A 19550-nucleotide genomic window follows, 5' to 3' on the forward strand; every position below is an offset into this window, starting at 1 on the left:
CCTTCCAGCAGTCGCCCTCTCGAATTCACCACGTTGACGAAACCTCGTCACCACCACCCACTAAATAAGAAATCGTCGATTCTTCTTTTTTCGACGAATCCGAAATTTGGCTACACAGCGCAAATTTTTTAATCGAATAACGAAACGATCCATACAATTACGAAAATGGATCGTGATAGCAGAATCATCACCCCCCGCGAGGTGGAGGGCATGATTGCAGATGGACGCACAATTGTCATTCTTGACGAAATGGTTCTTCGCCTCGACGGGTGGATGGGCAAGCATCCCGGTGGCCAGTTGGCTATCCTGCACATGGTTGGAAGAGATGCGACCGACGAGATCAAAGTGTAAGAGGCTCGACTTACCTTCCATGTCCAATTAACCTTTGTGTGCATCACATCTGCCCGCCTCCCACCATCTTCAGCTTGAGGCTGAGAACCCCCTCCGAATCTGGACCCTTATGCGGCGTGCCCCCATCATTCCCGCGGGTTCGGATAAATAATCTGAAAAGGGGTGGGACGTCGGGAAAAAAGAAGCATCCGGGAATGCGAAAGCGACCGAGATATAATCAGCAGACTGGTTAAGCTTATTTTCCCACATGGTCCAAATGGTGGGAGAAGGGGGAAATGGCCAATTAATATTTCGGATTCGCTGGACATTCGGACTCCGATGTTGATGCGTTAAGTGGAATTAGTGTGCTGACATATCGCTTTTGACAGGTACCATTCGGCTGCCACACTCAACACCATGAAGGCCTTTCGGATCGGCCGGAAACCTGCGGGTCCCTGGATCAACATGACACCACCAATTAGGGGCGGCGTCTACACCAAGCAAGAGACCACAACACCCGCATCTGCACCCAACGCTGCCGGTGCTACTGCAGATGATGCCACGGACGCTGCCGTCGACTGCCCCTCGTCCGATCTCGATGAAGATGACTCCGCCGACGATGCCGTCTCCGATGTATCTGGCGGGAGCTCCCGCACGTCCCTGACTTCCGAATGCAGCAGTGCAGAGGTCGAGACCAAGCCCGAGCCCCAGACTGAGACGGGCATTCGACGTCGTCTTGCTGCACCTGCAGACCCAACCGACGATGCCCTCGCCGCCGGCCCCGGTCTGTCGGGCCGGAGCCGCATGACCGCCGACCAGTACACCGAGTGGTCCATCCAACAGAACATCAACAAGGATCTCGACGAGTACCCTTCTCTCGACCCTGCCGTTCAGCGCGATATCCAGGAAAAGTACCGCCTGCTCCATGAGCGTATCAAGAATGCTGGTCTTTACGACTGCCCCTACTTGGACTATGGCAAGGAGATGTGCAGATACTCGACTCTGTTCGCCCTCTTCCTCACTGCTCTGCACTATGAGTGGTACATGACCTCGGCCTGCTTCTTGGGTCTCTTCTGGCATCAGATCATGTTCTCTGCCCACGACGCTGGACACGGAGCCATCACCCACAACTTTACCTTTGACACCCTCATTGGTCTCTTTGTTGCCGACTTCTGCTGCGGCCTTTCTATGGGATGGTGGAAGAGCAGTCACAATGTCCACCATCTCATTACCAACCAGCCTGTAAGTCTTCCATATTATCCATCACGTCTCGATCTACGTAACTAACACGTCCCAGGAGCACGATCCCGATATCCAGAACGTCCCTCTCTTCGCTACCTGCCCTTCTTTCTTCAAGTCCATCAAGTCGACTTACTACGACGGCTTCGTCTTCGTCTGGGATGCCGCTGCCGACGTTCTCGCCAAGTACCAGGCGTACACCTACTACCCCGTCATGGGCATCGCTCGCTTCAACCTCTACCTTCTCTCCTGGCTTCACGTCCTGTCCCGCAGATCTTCCTCCCTGGGTGCCTCCAAGGCCTGGTGGATTCGCCCGACTGAAATTGCCTTCATGGCCTGCTTCTGGTACATCTTTGGCTGGCGTCTGATTCTTAACACCCTTCCCACCTGGCCCATCCGCGTCGCCTTCGTCCTGGTCTCTCACATTATCACTATGCCTCTGCATGTTCAGATTACTCTGTCTCACTGGGGCATGTCCACCTCGGACCTTGGCGAGTCCGAGTCCTTTGCCCAGCGCCAGCTTCGCACCACCATGGACGTCGACTGCCCCGCCTGGTTGGATTTCATCCACGGCGGTCTCCAGTTCCAGGCCGTGCACCACCTCTTCCCGCGCGTCCCGCGGCACAATCTCCGCAAGGCGCAGGTCTTTGTCAAGGAGTTCTGCAAGGATACCGGCATCCCTTACTCCATCTTGGGTTTCGTTGACGGCAACAAAAAGGTCATTGGAAGACTCGAGGAGGTCAGCGATCAGCTACGTACACTTCTCAACTGCCAAAAGTTTATGGCGGAGACGGGCGAGAGCGCCCTGCATTAGACACAGCATCAATGCATTGTTTCGGCGTTGGAGGGTTAGTTTCATAGACTAGATAAAAGCTGTCTGCTGTCTTAATGTTCAACTGTTCATATATTCATTCTACGACATGACCTTACATATATTGTCAACTGTAGTGAAATTTCCATGGGTGACATCATGTTGACCACCGTACAATACGGTACGGTGCAGCAGTAACAACCCCTCAGACTATTTCCAGAACTGAAGAAACGGAACCACGTGGTGATCGAGATGACATTAACATCACCCAGATCGCTGGCTTTGGGGAACCTGCACACGCCAGAGAGTCTAAACTATTCTCCGTATGGAGTCCACTGATGTGATCACCCCCGGACTGACGACGTTGAGACGAAATTAAAGAATGGATTGTGGCCTGACCACCCTCCTAAGACCGGGTACGGACCGTACGGATGTAATATGCAAGGGGGAACACGGAAGCATATCCTGGCCTGGGCTTGGCTGGGGCTCAAGAGGAGGTGGAGGAAAGGGGGGGATGGGTAAATGGGGGATCGAAGATCGAGATATTCGGACTTTGGAGAGGAGATTGTTGAGTCCGAAGCTAAGGTAAGGTTGTGTTTTCTGGTGGATACGCCGGGGTAGCGCTGAGTAAGTGGTGCGGACTGCCGGTGCCGATTCCGGGAGGGCCGGGCTTGGGGTCGGGGAGATGGGTATATGTAATGCCTTGTTTACCCTTCTGTCTGTCTCTTTTCCTGTGTTTATTTAGGAATCCTACCTGAGATGCCCCATTCCTGGGTGTCCTGGGTTGAATTCATGGTCCCGGCTCTGGAGGGTTGACGGAACGCTTCGTCAAGCACCTACACCAACGCCCACTCCGCCAACTCGCCCTCGTCATCAGGCCACGCTTCTCCGTCCATGACCCCATCGACGACCGCATACCCGACGACTACATACCCCCCGCCCCCCCTCGACCGAACGACGAACGGGACATCTAGCCCCGAAAAGACGCAGATCTCATCTCCCGGCTGCGGCTCCGAAACGCAGAACCCGAAGTAGTTGTGAGCGGTGAGGAACATGCAGCCAGAGCCCATAGCCGCGGTGATGTTGCCCATCTTCAACCAGGCGGGCGGTGTCTGCGACGCTACTGCCTCTGCGAGTGCTGAAGGCGTGGAGACCGCGGCCAAGGAGGCGGCATCGGGTTGCGTTCGTGGGTTTGCGCGGAGGATGCGCACGAGGAGGGCTTGGGTGCTGCGAAAGGTTTGAAGTGCGTTTTCTTGAGTTTCTTTGCTTGCGTCGGTGGGCGGCGGTGACAAGATGTCTGCGAGGAAGGCCTGGGAGACACGTCTGGCGTCACCTACCCAGGCGATGAATTCTTCCTTCTTGTCTGCTAGCACAAAGGATAGGTCGAATAATGGGAGTTTGGGGCTGATCCTGTCGCCTACGCGCGCGACGCATCTGCCTTTGAGGTAGAGCGTGTGTGCGTCGGGTGAGAATCTGTAGGAGGGTTTGCTGCTGCGGGAGGAGGATGAGGAGACGTCGAGGAGGATTCTGCCGTCTGTGACTTGTTTGTTCCAGTTTAGGGCCCATGAGGGGAGGTCTGGGGCTGGAGGGGAAGTGTTTGTTTTCGTTGTTGATGTTGACGTTGCTTTTGATGTTGATGGCGAGGTGTCTCCTCCATCGAGGAGGAGGAGATGGGTGAGACTGTCCTGTCCCAGGATATGCTGCCTCGTCGCCTCACGGTAAACCTTTCCTACGGGATCCGTGTAGTCGACCGCTATTTTTCCAAAGGACTCTGGGAATATAGAGCGAAGCGCGTAGATTTTGTCACGGGGTTCCGTCGACTGTAGGTACAGTAGCATTCTGAGCTGGTAGACGTCCAACTTCCCGCGGCGCGCAGCAATCTCCGCCGCTCCTCGATGCTTGTCAGCATCTGCGGCATTCACAGCAACATCCGCAGTAGTAACGGTCGTAGTAGAAACGCCCGTGATGATTTTCCGACGCATGTTGATGGCGAGCTGGTTCGGGTCCGGGTGACTTTTATGGGCGTCGCCCCAGTTCTGGAGGATGGTGGAGAGGGCTTCGCCCCCGCCGTCGAGGCAGAGGATGAAGGCATTGCTGTAAGTTGCTTCCTGGAGGGTCCAGACGCGCAGCCAGTAGGGTGCGCGTTGGATTTTGGAGAGGAGGATTGGGTCTAGGTCTGTGATGGGGGCGTCAGTGAGAGGACGGGAGGTATTTTTTTCTGCAAAAGCGGTGTAAGTCAAGACGCAGGGTTGGATCTCCCACGCTTCAGATTTACGTTCTGCGGCGGCGCTCACCTCGTTCCTGATCGTCCTTCACCCTCGGAACACCCTTGTACAAGGCAAGCACCGAAGCAGGAGCCCACTCGTTGCCGAGCCAGACAAACACGTACTTTGCCTTTTCGTAGAGTTCCGCCATCATCCCGACCTGGACGCTCTTCTCGTCGTTGGAGGACTGGTTGATGCAGACGGCGTCGACCCATAGTGAGAGGTCGCGGATGCGTGGGCCGCGGAGGATGTTGAGGACGGCGGCGCAGTTTGGGGTTATCATTAGCGGGGGTTGTTGGATTTGCTGGGCGCCATTGGAAGTTGCTGTTGTGATGGTGGTAGTGTTTACTACTCTCAGGGGGACGTTTGAGGGTTCGCCTCCCCAGGTGTAGGAGAGGGCTGCGTAGGAGACTGGGTTGTCGAGGGAGGTTTCCTCGAACGAGCATTCGAGGGGAGAGGATTTATCTGCGGTGTTGACGAGGCGGATGAGGCGGATTGATTTTGGGGTGGAGAAGGGTGTGTATTGATACCGAGCGGCCATTGTTGATTTTCGCTGTTGAGCAGAGATAGTCTAGTGGTCGTGGTGACATGGAGTTTCGCGATCACGGTGGTAAGAGTCCAAGAGCTGGTGCCTGACTCTCACGGTGTCAATGGTAGCGGCAATAAAGTTTGCTTTCCGAAGAGATTCGCCCAGACCGAAAATTCAAAGCATATAAGCCGCGACTGGCAAACGAGATGATGTGTTGTGATTGTGTTTTTCATCAAGACCATGAGTCTCGATGTTTAGACCCAATGGAGAGGTTGTCAGGAGGCTATCACGTGGGATCTGCCAAGCGGCGGAGATTCAGCCGCACTTTTCAGCTGCGACTTGACGATTGCCAACCTAGGCTAGGTGCCCTGAATTATGATTCCTTGGGTAACATTGCCGAACCATCGCTGCGATGGACATTGTCAACTTCACTCAGCTTGGTTATCCTTGTGAAAAGTACTTCATGCAGAAGGAGATTCGGATACTGTGTGGATACTGAGTGCATTTACGAGCCTTCGTCCCTATGAATAAGTCGGAACACCCCCATTCGGCCACCCCCCCCATTCGGCCACCCCAAAAATCCCTCCTAGCCCCCCTAATTAAAATCCTACCCTCAATCTATAAACCACCATAATAATTATAATTATCGTCTAAACGAATTTCTTTTTAGTATATATATTCTTTATTATACTATAATATCGTATACCGAAAATAAAGTTATTTAAGCGCTCGAGGTAATTAGAAATAGTACCTTAGTTAAGAGGGCCTTAATTAAGTTCGGTATTTTAAGAAATATACTTCGGAATTATTAATAAGGTTAATAAGCTAAGGTAATTACTTTTACTAACTAATAGAGGCTTCCCCCTTAATAAAAAAATAGGCTAGCTAAATAAGTTCGTATTTAGTATATTCTAAAAGTTATATTAACTTATGAATAAGTTAAAGAATTCGCTAAATAAGTTCTATAAACTTAGGAGGATAATTATCCTCTTAAGAAGAGATAGATAGATACTTTTTTAAAATAGAACCTATTTATTAAAGTTTAAAGAAGTCGTTTTATAAATTTAAAGCGTATTAATAGAGTATTTACTAAAATAATTAGGCCCTAGTTCTAATTACTTAATATCTTAGAGATTAAGGATATTAAATAAGTTAATAAATATAATATAAATAAGACTAATATCCTTAAAAATAAGGGATTTAATAGGCTAGTTTTGGGCATAGTTAAAACTAACATAGTATAGAAAAAAGAGCTTAGATTGCGTTCTTAGATCTCTATTATTAAGTATATTTTTATTAATAATAGAGCTATTAAATTATTATTAATTTATAAAAGAAAGTCGGTTTAATAATAGTAGTTCCCCCTTAATTTTAAAGATCTTAATAGTTAGGAGTTTATAGTAATAAATAATAGGTAGATTGTAAACTAAACTACCCTTATATAGTTAAGGGTAGTTTTCTTATTATAAACTAAGCCCCCCCTAACTAGGGGACCTAACTTATAACTAAAACCTCGATTATTAATTTTAAATAGGTATAGGAGTTATATAATAATAGAATTTATATAGGAGTATTATATTAATAACGTTTACTTATTATTCTTATTATTATATACTTCTTATATCCTCTAATTATTAAATATAGCTATTTTTAGTCTTACTAAAACTTATTATAAAAAGGAGCTTAGTAAGGAGAATATAATAAATAATTTTATTATCGTTAAAAAGCAGTACTTCTTAGCTTATTATATTATTACTCGTTTATTTAATTTAACGAGGGATAATATACGAAGTAATTAGAGAGTAACTAGCTTATAGCTACTTAATATAGCTATATTTCTTAGTAATCCTATAGTATCGTCTAGCCTAGCTATATTATTAAATAATACTACTAATACTAAGTAAATAACTACTAATATTACTAAAGTCGTTAATTAGACCTCTATAATATTTATTATTAACTAGTTAATTCTTAAAAAAGCTAGCGATCTCTATAAATAGCTAAAGCTATTTATAGAGCTTAGGCCTAATTATAATACTTAACGTCTATTTTTTTATAAGGTTAAAAAAGCTTTTAATAAGAAGTCTTTTTTATTAGCCTTATTTTAATAATAAGTTTAAGTTTTAGAAGCTAGAGTTAAGTATATAGCTCCTAAAAAAAAAAGAGTATTTAAATAGATTTAAATACTAAGTTCGTTAATATTAGGGATATAAAAAGGGCTTAGGAAGACGCTAGCGAGCGTTTAATTAGTCCTAGTTAAACCGCAGAGGTCGAATTACTTAGTAAGGGTAGTAGCTATATTATAGTAGTAGTAGAAGGTAGTTAATTAATTGACTATAGTTAGTAGCGATGTGCCTGGACCTACTTTTGATAGGGTGGCCGAATGGGGGGGGTGGCCGAATGGGGGTGTTCCGACTTATAGCAGCAAGTTGGCAACATCAACTTTCTTGCGGAAGTCTCGATGACGACAGGAAAAGTAAAGTTCGTAAGTAAAATCTCTGATCTCTTAGAAATTGATGGCTTGGAGAAGCCTAGTTGCTCCTTCAAAAGTGCAAGTGACTGGAAACTTCCGGGCGAGACAGGAAAAAGACGTAAAGGACACGGGCGTCTAGAAATCATTAATGGGACATGGGGTACTCAGTCTGAATGCACGAGAATCCGCTTCTCTTGCAATCATTTTAGTCGCGTTAGCAAAAGTATATCGATGTAGGGGAGGAAACACTAAAGTTTGTGTCCTCGACACTAAGAGTAGGTGGAATGTAAACATCTGCTCAACCTGATCGGCTATTGACAAGTTAACGATGAGGTGGCCCACGAACAAGAACCAAGGCTTAAACCGAACTAGATTGGTATAGTTGTTCAGGATATTGAACGCAGGTGCGGCATTGTGTAGGATTTTTGACTTGCTTGAATAGCCAATACTACCATGTCTGTACGGAGGTGGGTAGGCGTGGTCCCCTTATCTATCATACATGTTGGTTGTCTCTACCCCTGTTCAACTACTATAACGTCGTATTTCGATAAATAGAAGTGCTATAAATACTCAGCTATTTGAGAGTCGTGTTGTTCTACCTTACGCAACAGCAATCGAGCACGATAATTGGCACCTGAGGTCCTACATCAAGAGCTGAACTTGAATGGATCTGGCCGAACTCACTAAACTTCGTGGCCGTATGCACACCTTTCATACTTTGGAAGTCTTCAGAACAACTGAGCACCCTGAAATTGTGAATGACCCTATCAGGAGACAGTTGCTACGCGTTTCTGGCCGGTTCAGAAGAAAACTGAGAGATGTCCTACTACAAGAAACTCGAATCAGTTTTCCTTGACTTCAGACGAATTAAGCATGCCTGCGTATGCATGTGAAGATCCAAGAGTCTCGAAACGAAACGCCACCAGGTTTGATACCTGTTTCCCAATGGCGAAGCTGGTGTCTGACTCATGGCGTCACAGCGACTTGACAGTTTTTCACAGAAGCGATCAATTCTCGTGTTGGTGCTTTCAGCCTTCTTCGTTTGCTCAAAATCGAGAAGATTGTCGACGCATGTACATCAACACTTTCTTATGCTCGCCAGATTCCAGATATCACTCTAGTCACAGAATCATACCACTTCGCTTTGACACGCGGAGATAGACAAAAGCACCTCGGAGCTGCCGCGACTAGCAAAGTCCGCTTACAGTGCGGACCCCACAGCTTCAACGGGGACTTAGGAGCGCGAGTGTGACAAACCCCTGGCCCTACCTTACCAATGACTTACACGTAATTTATCCGCAAGCCAAGAAACTCAGTTTCCATCAGCAATGCTAAGTCAGGACATCCAGTTGATCCGAGTTCGCCGCGAACACCGGGGCAGAAGCCAGATCCGCACCCAAGCCGGGAGCTAGGGTCAGTTCTGAGCAGGCGTGCCGCGTAGATCAAGAAGTGAAGGCTATCGTGCAGAGAACTCTAAGCGTAAGATTACTTACTTAAATGGCGAATCTTTGAGCTTGTATGATGGATCCTCGTGGTAGAGTAGGAGCCATGGAAGAAGATGCAATATATTGGATCTCTATAGGTGATCAAAGATAATAGGGACGGACGCCACAATTGGATATGCCCGCGTATGCCAGTCATGTTATACACTCGAGTCGATGTAAAGTTGGCAGCATCAACTCTCACGTACCGAGTATTCGGGCTCGCTGCGAGCGATTCGGTGCAACGCCCGAACTACGGTCTCCTGTCTGGAAGTTATTACTCTGCTACATGGGACGGAGATTGGGTAGTTGACTTGACACCTACCTGAGCTTTGAGCGATGTAGCCGTCGGCGAGTGTGGGATGCGTGGATAGTTGTCGACGACTAGATTAAATCTGATTCGTGTATATGATGCCGCTAGAGTAGGTGACCCTCTGAGGCGATGCATCGTTAACGATAAAGTTTTGCGAAACCCTTTTTCTGTTACAGGAGGAAAGTTTAAATCGCGCTTGTTCGGTAAACTGTGGGAAGGAAACACCAATTTGGGACAATTGGGAGCGATAGACACGGATTCATCCGTAGAAATATTGGCTCTCATCCCACTTTGCCGAAATAAAGGCCGGGCAGTCCCTGACAACCTTTCGGGTATAATGGCCCCCAAGTGCCCAATGCTCCATCCTCGACCGTTCGGTCCTTTCTTATTCTCCAATGTCCGCCATTGCTGTCGTTGTCCCCAAAGTTTCCTCCTGCACATGTCCTGCTTGAGCCGCCTCTGATAGATAGATTAGATTGAGGCTACTGCCCGCAATTGCTGTCACACCCAAAGCCCCTTGCATATAGTCACAGTGGCCCCTTTAGCCCCTGAGGCAATCAACCAGTGAACCCCGAAAGCTTGTCGGAATACTCCAGATGGATCCTCATGGGGTCTCCGAACCCAATTTGACGGGTTGAAACAGTTTGATGATTTTAGAGTCTGTTCGGTTTCGAATGGGACGGTCATGCTGTTCATCAAAAGTATATAGCTCGACGTTGTTGCCGCTGGGGACTTCAGACGACTCTAGTTCGGCACAAGCTTCGCTTCTCTCAACTTCAAGTCACTCCTTTTTGACCTTCTTCGCACTTTGTTGACCAACTCAGCATCTGCACTTTGCCCGCCATGGCGCTTTCCATTCTTTCCGCTACTCTTCTTCTCGCCAGCCTCGTCTCCGGTCAGGCGCCTGGCAATTCTACCGATGAACACCCCAAGATCGAGACCTTCCGCTGCACCGTCAAGGATGGTTGCCAGAAGAAGACCAACTACCTCGTCGTCGACTCAAGTCAGCATCAAATCAAGACTTCGAGCGGCGTGAGCTGCCTGACCGGCAACAACCCGCCCAACTCCACTGCCTGTACCACTCCCGAGGAGTGCGCGACCAACTGCCACATCCAGGGTATCGCCGACTACAGCACCAAGGGTGTCACTACTCACGGCACGGACATTCGTCTGACCATGTTCAATGCCGACAAGCAGAAAGTCTCTCCCCGCATCTACCTGCTGGAGGAGAACAAGCAGCGCTACGAAATGATCCAGCTCACGGGATCTGAGTTCAGCTTCGACGTCGACATGGTCAACTTGCCCTGCGGCATGAACAGCGCGCTGTACCTGTCCGAGATGCTTCCGGACGGTGGCAAGAACACAAGCTCCTTGAACAAGCTTGGTCCCGCGTGGGGCACCGGCTACTGCGATGCGCAGTGCTTCAAGACGTCCTTCATCAACGGAGTTGTGAGTCCCCTCTGTCTCCATGCCCGACACTGTGCATTACTAACACGAGAATCAGGGCAACTTTGACCAAAAGGGCTCTTGCTGCAACGAACTTGACATCTGGGAGGCCAACTCTCGTGCAACTCACATCGCGCCTCACCCTTGCAGCCAGCCCGGCCTTTACAAGTGCACCGGCGAGGAGTGCGAGAAGGCTGGCGTCTGCGATAAGTCCGGCTGCGCCTGGAACGCCAACCGCGTGAACGTGACCGACTTCTACGGCCGCGGTGCCGACTACAAGGTCGACACTACCCGCAAGTTCACTGTCGTCACGCAGTTCCCCGCCCAGAACGGCAAGCTCAAGGAGCTCCGCCGCATGTACGTCCAGGACGGCAAGGTCATCCAGAACAACGTTGTCAATATCGAGGGACCCCCGAAGATTAACTTCATGAACGACGAGTACTGCCAGGCCACTGGTGCCTCCGACTTCATGCGGTTGGGTGCTATGGAGGTCATGGGCGGTGCCATGTCGCGTGGTATGGTTCTGGCCATGAGCTTGTGGTGGGATGACTCGACCTTCATGTCGTGGCTTGACCAGGGCAACAATGGCCCTTGCAACGCTACTGAGGGTAACCCCTCGGTTATCACCTCGATCGTGGCCAACCCTGAGGTGACGTTCAGCAACATCCGCTTTGGAGAGTTGAACTCGACGATGAACATGAGGCTTTAGGCTACATATTACTACCACATTAATTGAATAACTAGCCTCCTGAACTTTCGTTTACATTATCTTGATGATCTATAGTGAAATAGCCTGAGAATTGAGTGAGATTAATGCCGAAGCATGGGGGACTTTCGAAATTTTATCACATTATACCCCCGTCTCATTGACGCGATAGGCTTAGCACTTCTTCATCGTTGACCCAATGATCTCAGCAGCTTGCTCTGCTAGAGCGTAGATAGCCACTTGTAGGTTGGCCGAAACGGAGACAGGGAACACTGAAGTATCAACAACACGAAGACCCGAAACCCCAATCACGCGCAAGTCTGTATCCACAACAGTACCCATGGAGGCTGTGCCTGCAGGATGGTAGCATCCCCTGTGATATGTGTTAGAAGAAGTTGTCTTCATCCGCAGGGAAGGCGTCACTTACCCTGCCATCTCGCGCACCCGGGCATCGATCTGCTCGTCTGTGGAGTTCAGTGTCAATGGCTCTGCCGCCAGCTCGCCCGCCACCACCTCTCTTCCTATAATCGTTTCATCAGAAGTCAGCAACTTGATGTTGCGTCTGATGGTCTCCCTAGCAGCATAGCGGTCGACGTTAGTACCCAAGAAGTTGGGATCGATGAGTGGTGCATCCTTGATATCGGAGGATTGGATAGTGATAGAACCTCGGGCAGAGTTGATAAAGACAACCGAAATCATCAAGATGGCTGAACCATCCGCGGAAACCCCCGAGTACTGAAGCAAGTGTGATGAATGAGCGCGATCTTGCTTCAGCAACGGATGTACAGCGGGATCCGGGACCGATCCCTCGTCTTCGGCAATGGCAATAGCTAGACCTTCTTTCTCGAGAGAAGTGACCGTCATGAAATCGATGAAAGCCCCTAGTGCGTATTGAGACTGGTTGAAAACGGGATTGCCGGACTCCTTGGTGTATCCTGCTGATGCGTTCTTCAGTTGCCAGATCGTAGGGATCAGAACGTGATCGTGGAAGTTCCGGCCAATCGCTGGTTGATCCAGAAGGACGGGGATACCAAACTTCTCCAAGGTATCCGCGGGACCGATGCCTGAAAGCATCAGGATCTGCGGCGTGCGGTACGCGCCAGCAGACAGAATGGTCTCTCGTCCCAAAAGATCGGTCCCGTTCTCAAGCCTAATTCCACGAGCGACGAGATGACCATCCTTTGGATGTTTCTCCATCAGGACTTTGGCGACCAAGCTATCGGTCAGAACCGTGATACCTTTGAGGGAGTAAACGAGCGAAGCAAGTTGGCGTTTTCCTTGGTTCCTGTTCTCCTGAAGGTCTGCAACACCAAGGTTGTTTCCGGCATTGTTGTCCAGTTGAGGGAGTGCATCGATTCCAAGCTCTTTCCAAGACTCGAGTAGGGGTTCGCGGAGAGGGAAAACGCGACCGGTGGATCCTGGTGACTGAACCTTGACAGGGCCAGTGTGCCCGTGAGAAAGGGGGTTGGTGAAGTTGTCAAAAAGCGACTCAGTCTTCTTCATGTACGGAAGTTGACCTTCGTAACTCCATCTTTGGTCGCCAACTCTCTCGGCCCAGATGCCATAGTCAACCTTGTGACCGCGGGCTCAGGCAGCTTCCGAGTCGTTAGATGACGCATGTCAATTCCGCAAAACAGTCGAGCTTACCTCCATAAATAATGCTACCACCTCCGAGTCCCTTACCGACGGGCGATACAATCTCCCGGTTGTCAAGATGGGTTTGTGGAACAGAGGAGAGAACAGAGGAGAACCCCCAGTCGTATTCGCCGCCGATGGCATTTTTCATGTCAATCCATTCGATGTTCTCGACGGCATGGGTGTTGGTGCCAGCTTCAACGAGCAGGATTCTGAGGATTGGGTCCTGTTGAAGCAACCTGTTTGATACCACGGAACCGGCGATGCCGCCTTCGACTACAATACAGTCCCAAAGAGTCATCTTGCTCGCTTTGTATCTTGAGTCGCAGACAATCAGACTGAAAATGAGAGAAATTAAGGATGTGCAGTCATTCGCGGGGCGACATGGGTAGGACTGGGCAGAGGGATTTCTGTTACACATACATTTACGATAGAGTCTCATGCGACCCGGCTGCCATCGTTTTCGGGCTTTGTCTCCACAGATAGTCAGCCCAGCAAGGCCGACGTAGCTTAGCATAATCAGGGGGTGCTGGTGTTTATCATGACAGAAAACCAAAGAGTCTTTCAAATCTGAACATCTAATACACGGTTACGACATGGAGAATGTGGCGGCTTATGTTCATTTCGCTTGAAATGGTTTGAGTCGAGAGGAATATGAGTCTCTGGACTGAGAGGTATCTATGAGGGAAAAAGGGCAGTGTAACCTTCCTCCATGAGACTAATTCAAGGACCACATTCGACAGCAAAACCTCTGGCAGAGGCCTGTCACAACTGTTCCAAGTGCTTCACCGCCGACCCCAAGTAACGTTTTTGACCAGGTCTCAAGGCTTCTGCGAACCAAGCATCAAGCTCTACCCGCCTCGTCAACTTCTCTTACATCTTGTTCTACGCTCTTCGCGTCATCGGATCTTAGAGCTGGAGCTTGGGCCCGACGATCACCCTCATAGCCGCTGAATAGGACTGTTAGTGCCGGAATAGGCTGAGATGAGGAGTTACTTCGATGAACTTACAATAAAACATCCATCTGGTCGATTGTGACACCCTTCGTTTCGGGCAGAAAGAAGAATGCCCAGATGGTAGCTGTGAGCATCCAGCATGCGAAAAAGAACCAAACGCCATAATCGAGACTACTGAAGATGTACGGAAGAGCTTTTGTGATGATGAACTGGATCAGCCACTGGGTGAAAGCGGCAAAGGTTCCAGTCAAATTGCGGAGAGCACCGGGAAAGATCTCTGCCGAGACGATCCATGGGATACCATTTAAACCGAAAGACCAGCTGTACTAGTCAGTATTACTGTTCCCTATTATTTGCAAGCAAGCAACCCACAATACTGAGTAGATCATGATGGCGGCGGTAGCGGCGCGGCCGCCAGCTTCCGTCGAGGCGGAAAGCTTTCCTCCGGCGACGATAATGGGTGCCGGATTACCGACCTTGACGTAGGCACCGACGAACCATAAACAGAGAGAACAGGCCAGAGATGAAATGATCGTCGGTCTCCGTCTCCCCCAAATATCGATAAGTGCACCGTAAAAGATGATGGAAGCGACGGCCTTGACCAGACCATAGATGCCCGTGTATAGGGCCACATCACTGATGCCAATGGAACCGAAGAGCATGGGAGAGTAGTAGTTAATAGCTAAGGTATGGATCGTTAGCAGTGGGCTCCATCAGACGATAGTGACAAACTCACCCGCGGCACCGGACATGTTCTGCAAAGCAAACGCGCAGAAGACCAGAAGCAAACGGTTCCACATTCCTTTTCGCGAAAGTTCATGCAGCGATCCTCGGATGTAGGCGTAGAACCCGCCGCCGTAAGTCGCCGCAACCGAGGCTTCCTCAGCAAGTCTGGTGCGGATCATTTCCACTTCCTCTTGCATGTATTGATGGTCGATCGGCAAGTGTCGCAAAGCAACAAGGTTCTTATTCGCCTCCTCTTCGCGCCCCTTGCGGTAAAGCCACAAGGGCGACTCATGAAGCAGAAATCCACCGATCAATAAAGCTCCAGAGGGAATGAGCTGAACAGCCATGGGCACGCGCCACGATGCTGAGCTTGTGGCACTCATGTTTTGATTGATGCCATAGTTGATCCAGAAGCCGATCAAAGATCCTGTCTGGTACGTGACCTCAAAAAGACCTGTAAGAATACCTCGGATTGAAGGGACCGATAGCTCGGCAATGTAGGAAGGTACCGTGGCTGTGATCACACCACAGCCCCAGCCGGTGAGTGCTCTGCCAGCATACATGTATGCGAGGTCGTTCGTGGCAGCGACCATGGGGATAGCACCAGCAAGAAACACAATGTTGCTAATGATGAGTGCCCACTTGCGACCAACATACTCCGTGACTATGTATGACAGGCATTAGCTTCAGCGATGGAGTCTGACGTTTGCGGGGGCTATAAGGGCATACTGAAGAAACACATAAGCGCGCCCCCTAATGCGCCGGCTTGGAAGGCTGAAGTAATATTGGAAGATATCTCCTTGGATGTCAACGATGTGATGCCGAATTCATAGACGAAGCTCTTGCGCGCAATGGTTGTTCCAATGAAAGCGGAGTCATATCCGAAGCTGTCCAAGCCGAATTAGCACATTCTCTGAGGGGCGGCCTAGAGTTAGACCGGAGAATGAAGCAGGGACGAACAGCAAAGAGCCCATCGCAATGATGAAAGACTCTGTATAGAGGCGCCAATTGTACACCTCCTTCGGCGTTGGTCGATCCTCGACCGCACGAAATCCACCCATCTTCGCTGGTCGATAACACTTCGGGATCTTGGTTCCACTCTTGGTTGTAGTTGAAAGAAGGTTGCGCGCGCCTAGACCGGGCGAATGAGCATAAGGATTGCGGTCAAGACTGACGGAGTTTGAGAGAGCGGCGGCGGTGCTACCAGACTATGCAGCTCATGGCTGTTGTACACTACATAAGAGAGAGGAAACAAAAGAGAGTCTCCATGAGGAGCGAGGTTCATCCTCGATTTCCGCACTTATCCCCGCAAAGATCTTCCACCGTCCCACACTCGGATCATGGGGGCGGGGTGAAATCTGGGGAATGGCGCGCGCTAGCTTTGGTTGACACTAGAAGAATCGGAGCTCGCTGGGGGTTTTGGTAGCAGGTTTACATCCTTCGCCCTCATTAACCCGAAAACCGATAAATTTCCTAGGCATGGTTGCACCAATTAGACCATTCAAGGGGGGCCAACACGCCGATCTGACCCGAAGGACAGGGGAAGTCGTGAGGGCGGGCACGTCAATTGGAGAAGACTGGCAAGCGACGGTGGGGTTGTTGGAGTTGAGTTGTATTCATATTGGATAGCAGCGGCCCCTTCACTTCTTCAAAGACAAGGGCAGGAAACGCATTGATGCAAGGAAGGAAATCCTGGGGCGGTGAGAAGAGCCCTTAAGCCCTCAGCTAGTAGGAGATTCGACATGTGGAATGACAGTGTTACCAGCAAGTTCCCAAAATCATTGCATAGCCACAGCGAATGATTGCCAGGGCATGACACATCACCCTCATCGGCTTCTACTTACAAATGTCAGCCGCACTTTAGTTCTCGTAAAGGAAGTTTCCAAAAGGTATCATGCATACATGCTCAGCACTGTTAAGCCTTTGACATTGTGCGCGAACCATAGATGAGAGTTCCTGTCAACAAGATTGTTGTACAGATGAATACATCCAGATCCTCCAAATAACAGTCAATGTGGATCCACACGGCTCAATTTATGAACACGCGGCCAGACTCTAGACCCCTAAGAGATTTCCTAAATTACCTAGCTGATACCGTGTTGTACAAAAACGGAACCGTAATTGCCAGCCAGCAATTACGCCTTATTTACCACATACCGAATATGTTTTGAACCGATCAAACCTCCTCTGCACGCGTTTCCTCGATACCTCCCTCCACAACACCTCCGCGATGTTTCATTTCCTTCAAGATGTGTCCAGCGATGTATCGCCTCCTCCCCTATTCTCTCCCTCCATCTCTTGCTTCTCTACTGGATTCTCCAAAGCCTCGAAGCCACGCAAAGATCCGACACTAAGTAACAAGCGCAAGTGCTAACATAAGGTGACAGTGAAAGGCCAGTATCGCAAAGCATCGGACCAGCTTGTGGACGTGTCTTAAGACAAGCCAGAACCCTTGGGATGGGAGCTTGATGGGAGCTCGCTGAGAAGTGGAACGAGTTGCTTAGCTTTACTTGGAAACCTTGCCGCTGTCTGAAAGAGCCGGACCATCAGGCTTCAGCCTCGGAATCTTGGAAAGTTGTGAGTTGACATAAAGAGCAAAAAGGATGAACGGGACTGCTACGGCGACCGTAGTGACCACTGTAGAATGCCGCATGTAAGCGCCAATATGGAAAGTATGGGCCCCAAGGGTTTCCATCCATGTTGTCATTCTTAACGAAGGGAAATTTAAAATAGGAAGAACAAAAAAGCAGGCATAAACCAGGCCAAAAGGAGAACGGTGACGTGGTCATAGCAGTGAACACAATGACGAAACACATGTATTTTGGGCCTCGAAAGCATTTGCCTCTTTGGTTTCGAGGTCTATGAGATCCTCAAGTCAGGAAGAACAGTTGGGATGCAGAGGTGCCCAACCGTTTGGAAGTCAGCAAAGGCCTGTGTTTCTTGCATGACAATATCCTCTCTCTTTTACGTTTTCATTCATTTGCTTGACATAGGCAATACATCTCTACACGGCGCAACCAGACTTGGCTCGGAATGTCTAATATCCGTCTTCTTTGGTATCCGCAAGAAACTGTTTTATTCCTCGACGATGTGACTGAAGGGTTCCAGAACAAACCCCTTCTAAGCAAAATGATTGCCGAGGATGTTGAGCTCATTCGGAAGATGTTTGATTTCCCGCAATAGCTCCAGTCGAACTCGAGGGATGTGTTGCATGAGTCCTCCTGTAAGACTCTTTGGTGTCTGTCCTGTGCTGATATTCAGAGGATTTGGTAAGATAATCAAGCATCTCTCCATCTCTTTTTTTGTGTCTTTCTCGTCCTTTCCCTGTCGCCTCTGTTCACTTCTCTCGACTTTCGACTTCGTGGAAACCATCGAGTGTCGTTCCTTCTTTCTCATCGCCAGCATTCTTTCTTGACTTCCTAGGCCTCATTTACAGTTTCGGGCACGAAGTCGCCTTGGGTCTGCAATATGAGCGCAGTCGAAATTGTGCCTACCTCAACGCTCGATTGATGCGTCTTATGTTCACTTTCTGTTTACTCTGCCAGGACCGATCTCTCACCTGAAATTCCAACGATTGATTCGAGTTATTCCTTGACCCGCTCTGGCGGTTTCATCTCCTGCTGCTTCTTTTTTTCTTTGTCTACTAGCGAATGGACTCTCTTGTCTCCTTCATTTTCGCCCTGTTGCCTAATTCGTTAGAGCAACGAATCTCTCCGTATGTTTCTTGCCAATCAGCCGACGGACGAGAAATGGACCTGAAAGTCAATGTAGTTGATTGAGTAGTCAAATGTTTCCGGGTGGTGTATCTTTCAGATTTTCTTTCGATCTTATTGGAGTCCAATCTCAGGCATCGAGCCATGATCACCTCTGCGAGGTCAAAGACAGAATCAACAGGATCTCTTTCCTTTTCCGTGAGACGCAGAATCATGCTCTCAAGAACTTTACCTGTATCCGGAATTCCATTGTCGCGTGGAAACCCTTTCGAGTTGTCCCATGCCGATGAGAAATTGGGGACGATTACTATTTTTGTGAACACCACCGTAAGTATCAAGCCTGGCATTCCTCTATGCCAAGTTCTTACTGTGGTTCAAGACAAAGATCCATAACTGTTCAATCATCGTTGAAGATAAGGGAGTCTTGAGGCAAAAGCTTCTGCACAGTCTACACTGGTGATCCTCCCCAATCTCGGAATCCGTATCTCTTGAGTGTATTGAGGTTGAACGAAGCTACAAGTCTCCTCATGACGCAGAGTTTATGCGGAACTATCTGAGGATGCTATGGTAACTTGAGAGTACTTAGTAGCGATCAAGACAGGTCTTCATCTACTACTTTGTGTAAATTCACGAGAATCCAAGTCATGTAAAAACTTGGAATAATCATTAGTGAAACTCAAGTTGAAGGGTCTTCCGGTAAAAGCTGCTGTGTCTCTCAAAGCAGGAATATTTAAACTCTGAGCAAAAGTATACTGCTATGTTCTCGTGTAAGTACACTGACTCTTTGCATTAGGGCGCTTATCAATTTTGGGTAGTAGTACAGTTATCCCATCACAGACTTGTACTTGACATTTCCTCGGACCAAATGATCCTATTGAGTCCAGAGTTCATTTACGTAATCCACGCAGTCTGGTGGTATTGTTTGTGA

The 19550-nt window shown here is 49.0% G+C and overlaps 4 protein-coding genes across 4 annotated transcripts; 2 read left to right on the plus strand and 2 right to left on the minus strand.

Moving 5' to 3' along the window:
* Positions 1–165: 165 nt before the first annotated feature.
* CABS01_10836 (fatty acid desaturase) lies at positions 166–2383 on the plus strand (the record flags this gene model as incomplete). The annotated part of the gene is made up of 3 exons (XM_060544191.1): positions 166–347; positions 720–1572; positions 1628–2383. 3 exons carry the CDS (start codon positions 166–168, stop codon positions 2381–2383), a joined length of 1791 nt encoding a protein of 596 aa, XP_060398915.1.
* An 833-nt stretch (positions 2384–3216) lies between these two features.
* CABS01_10837 (HET domain-containing protein) lies at positions 3217–5185 on the minus strand (the record flags this gene model as incomplete). Its single annotated transcript, XM_060544192.1, has 2 exons — positions 3217–4556; positions 4675–5185. 2 exons carry the CDS (start codon positions 5183–5185, stop codon positions 3217–3219), a joined length of 1851 nt encoding a protein of 616 aa, XP_060398916.1.
* A 5098-nt stretch (positions 5186–10283) lies between these two features.
* Positions 10284–11595, plus strand: CABS01_10838 (glycosyl hydrolase family 7; the record flags this gene model as incomplete). The annotated part of the gene is made up of 2 exons (XM_060544193.1): positions 10284–10889; positions 10945–11595. 2 exons carry the CDS (start codon positions 10284–10286, stop codon positions 11593–11595), a joined length of 1257 nt encoding a protein of 418 aa, XP_060398917.1.
* A 171-nt stretch (positions 11596–11766) lies between these two features.
* CABS01_10839 (GMC oxidoreductase) lies at positions 11767–15970 on the minus strand (the record flags this gene model as incomplete). The annotated part of the gene is made up of 8 exons (XM_060544194.1): positions 11767–11965; positions 12020–13178; positions 13240–13565; positions 14238–14504; positions 14556–14865; positions 15289–15573; positions 15639–15796; positions 15870–15970. The coding sequence occupies 8 exons, from the start codon at positions 15968–15970 to the stop codon at positions 11767–11769; spliced, it is 2805 nt and encodes a 934-aa protein (XP_060398918.1).
* Between the last annotated feature and the right edge of the window lie 3580 nt (positions 15971–19550).

This window comes from Colletotrichum abscissum (assembly GCF_030869225.1).
Source record: "Colletotrichum abscissum strain IMI 504890 chromosome Unknown Scaffold_28.1, whole genome shotgun sequence".
NCBI classification, from domain to species: Eukaryota; Fungi; Ascomycota; class Sordariomycetes; order Glomerellales; family Glomerellaceae; genus Colletotrichum; species Colletotrichum abscissum.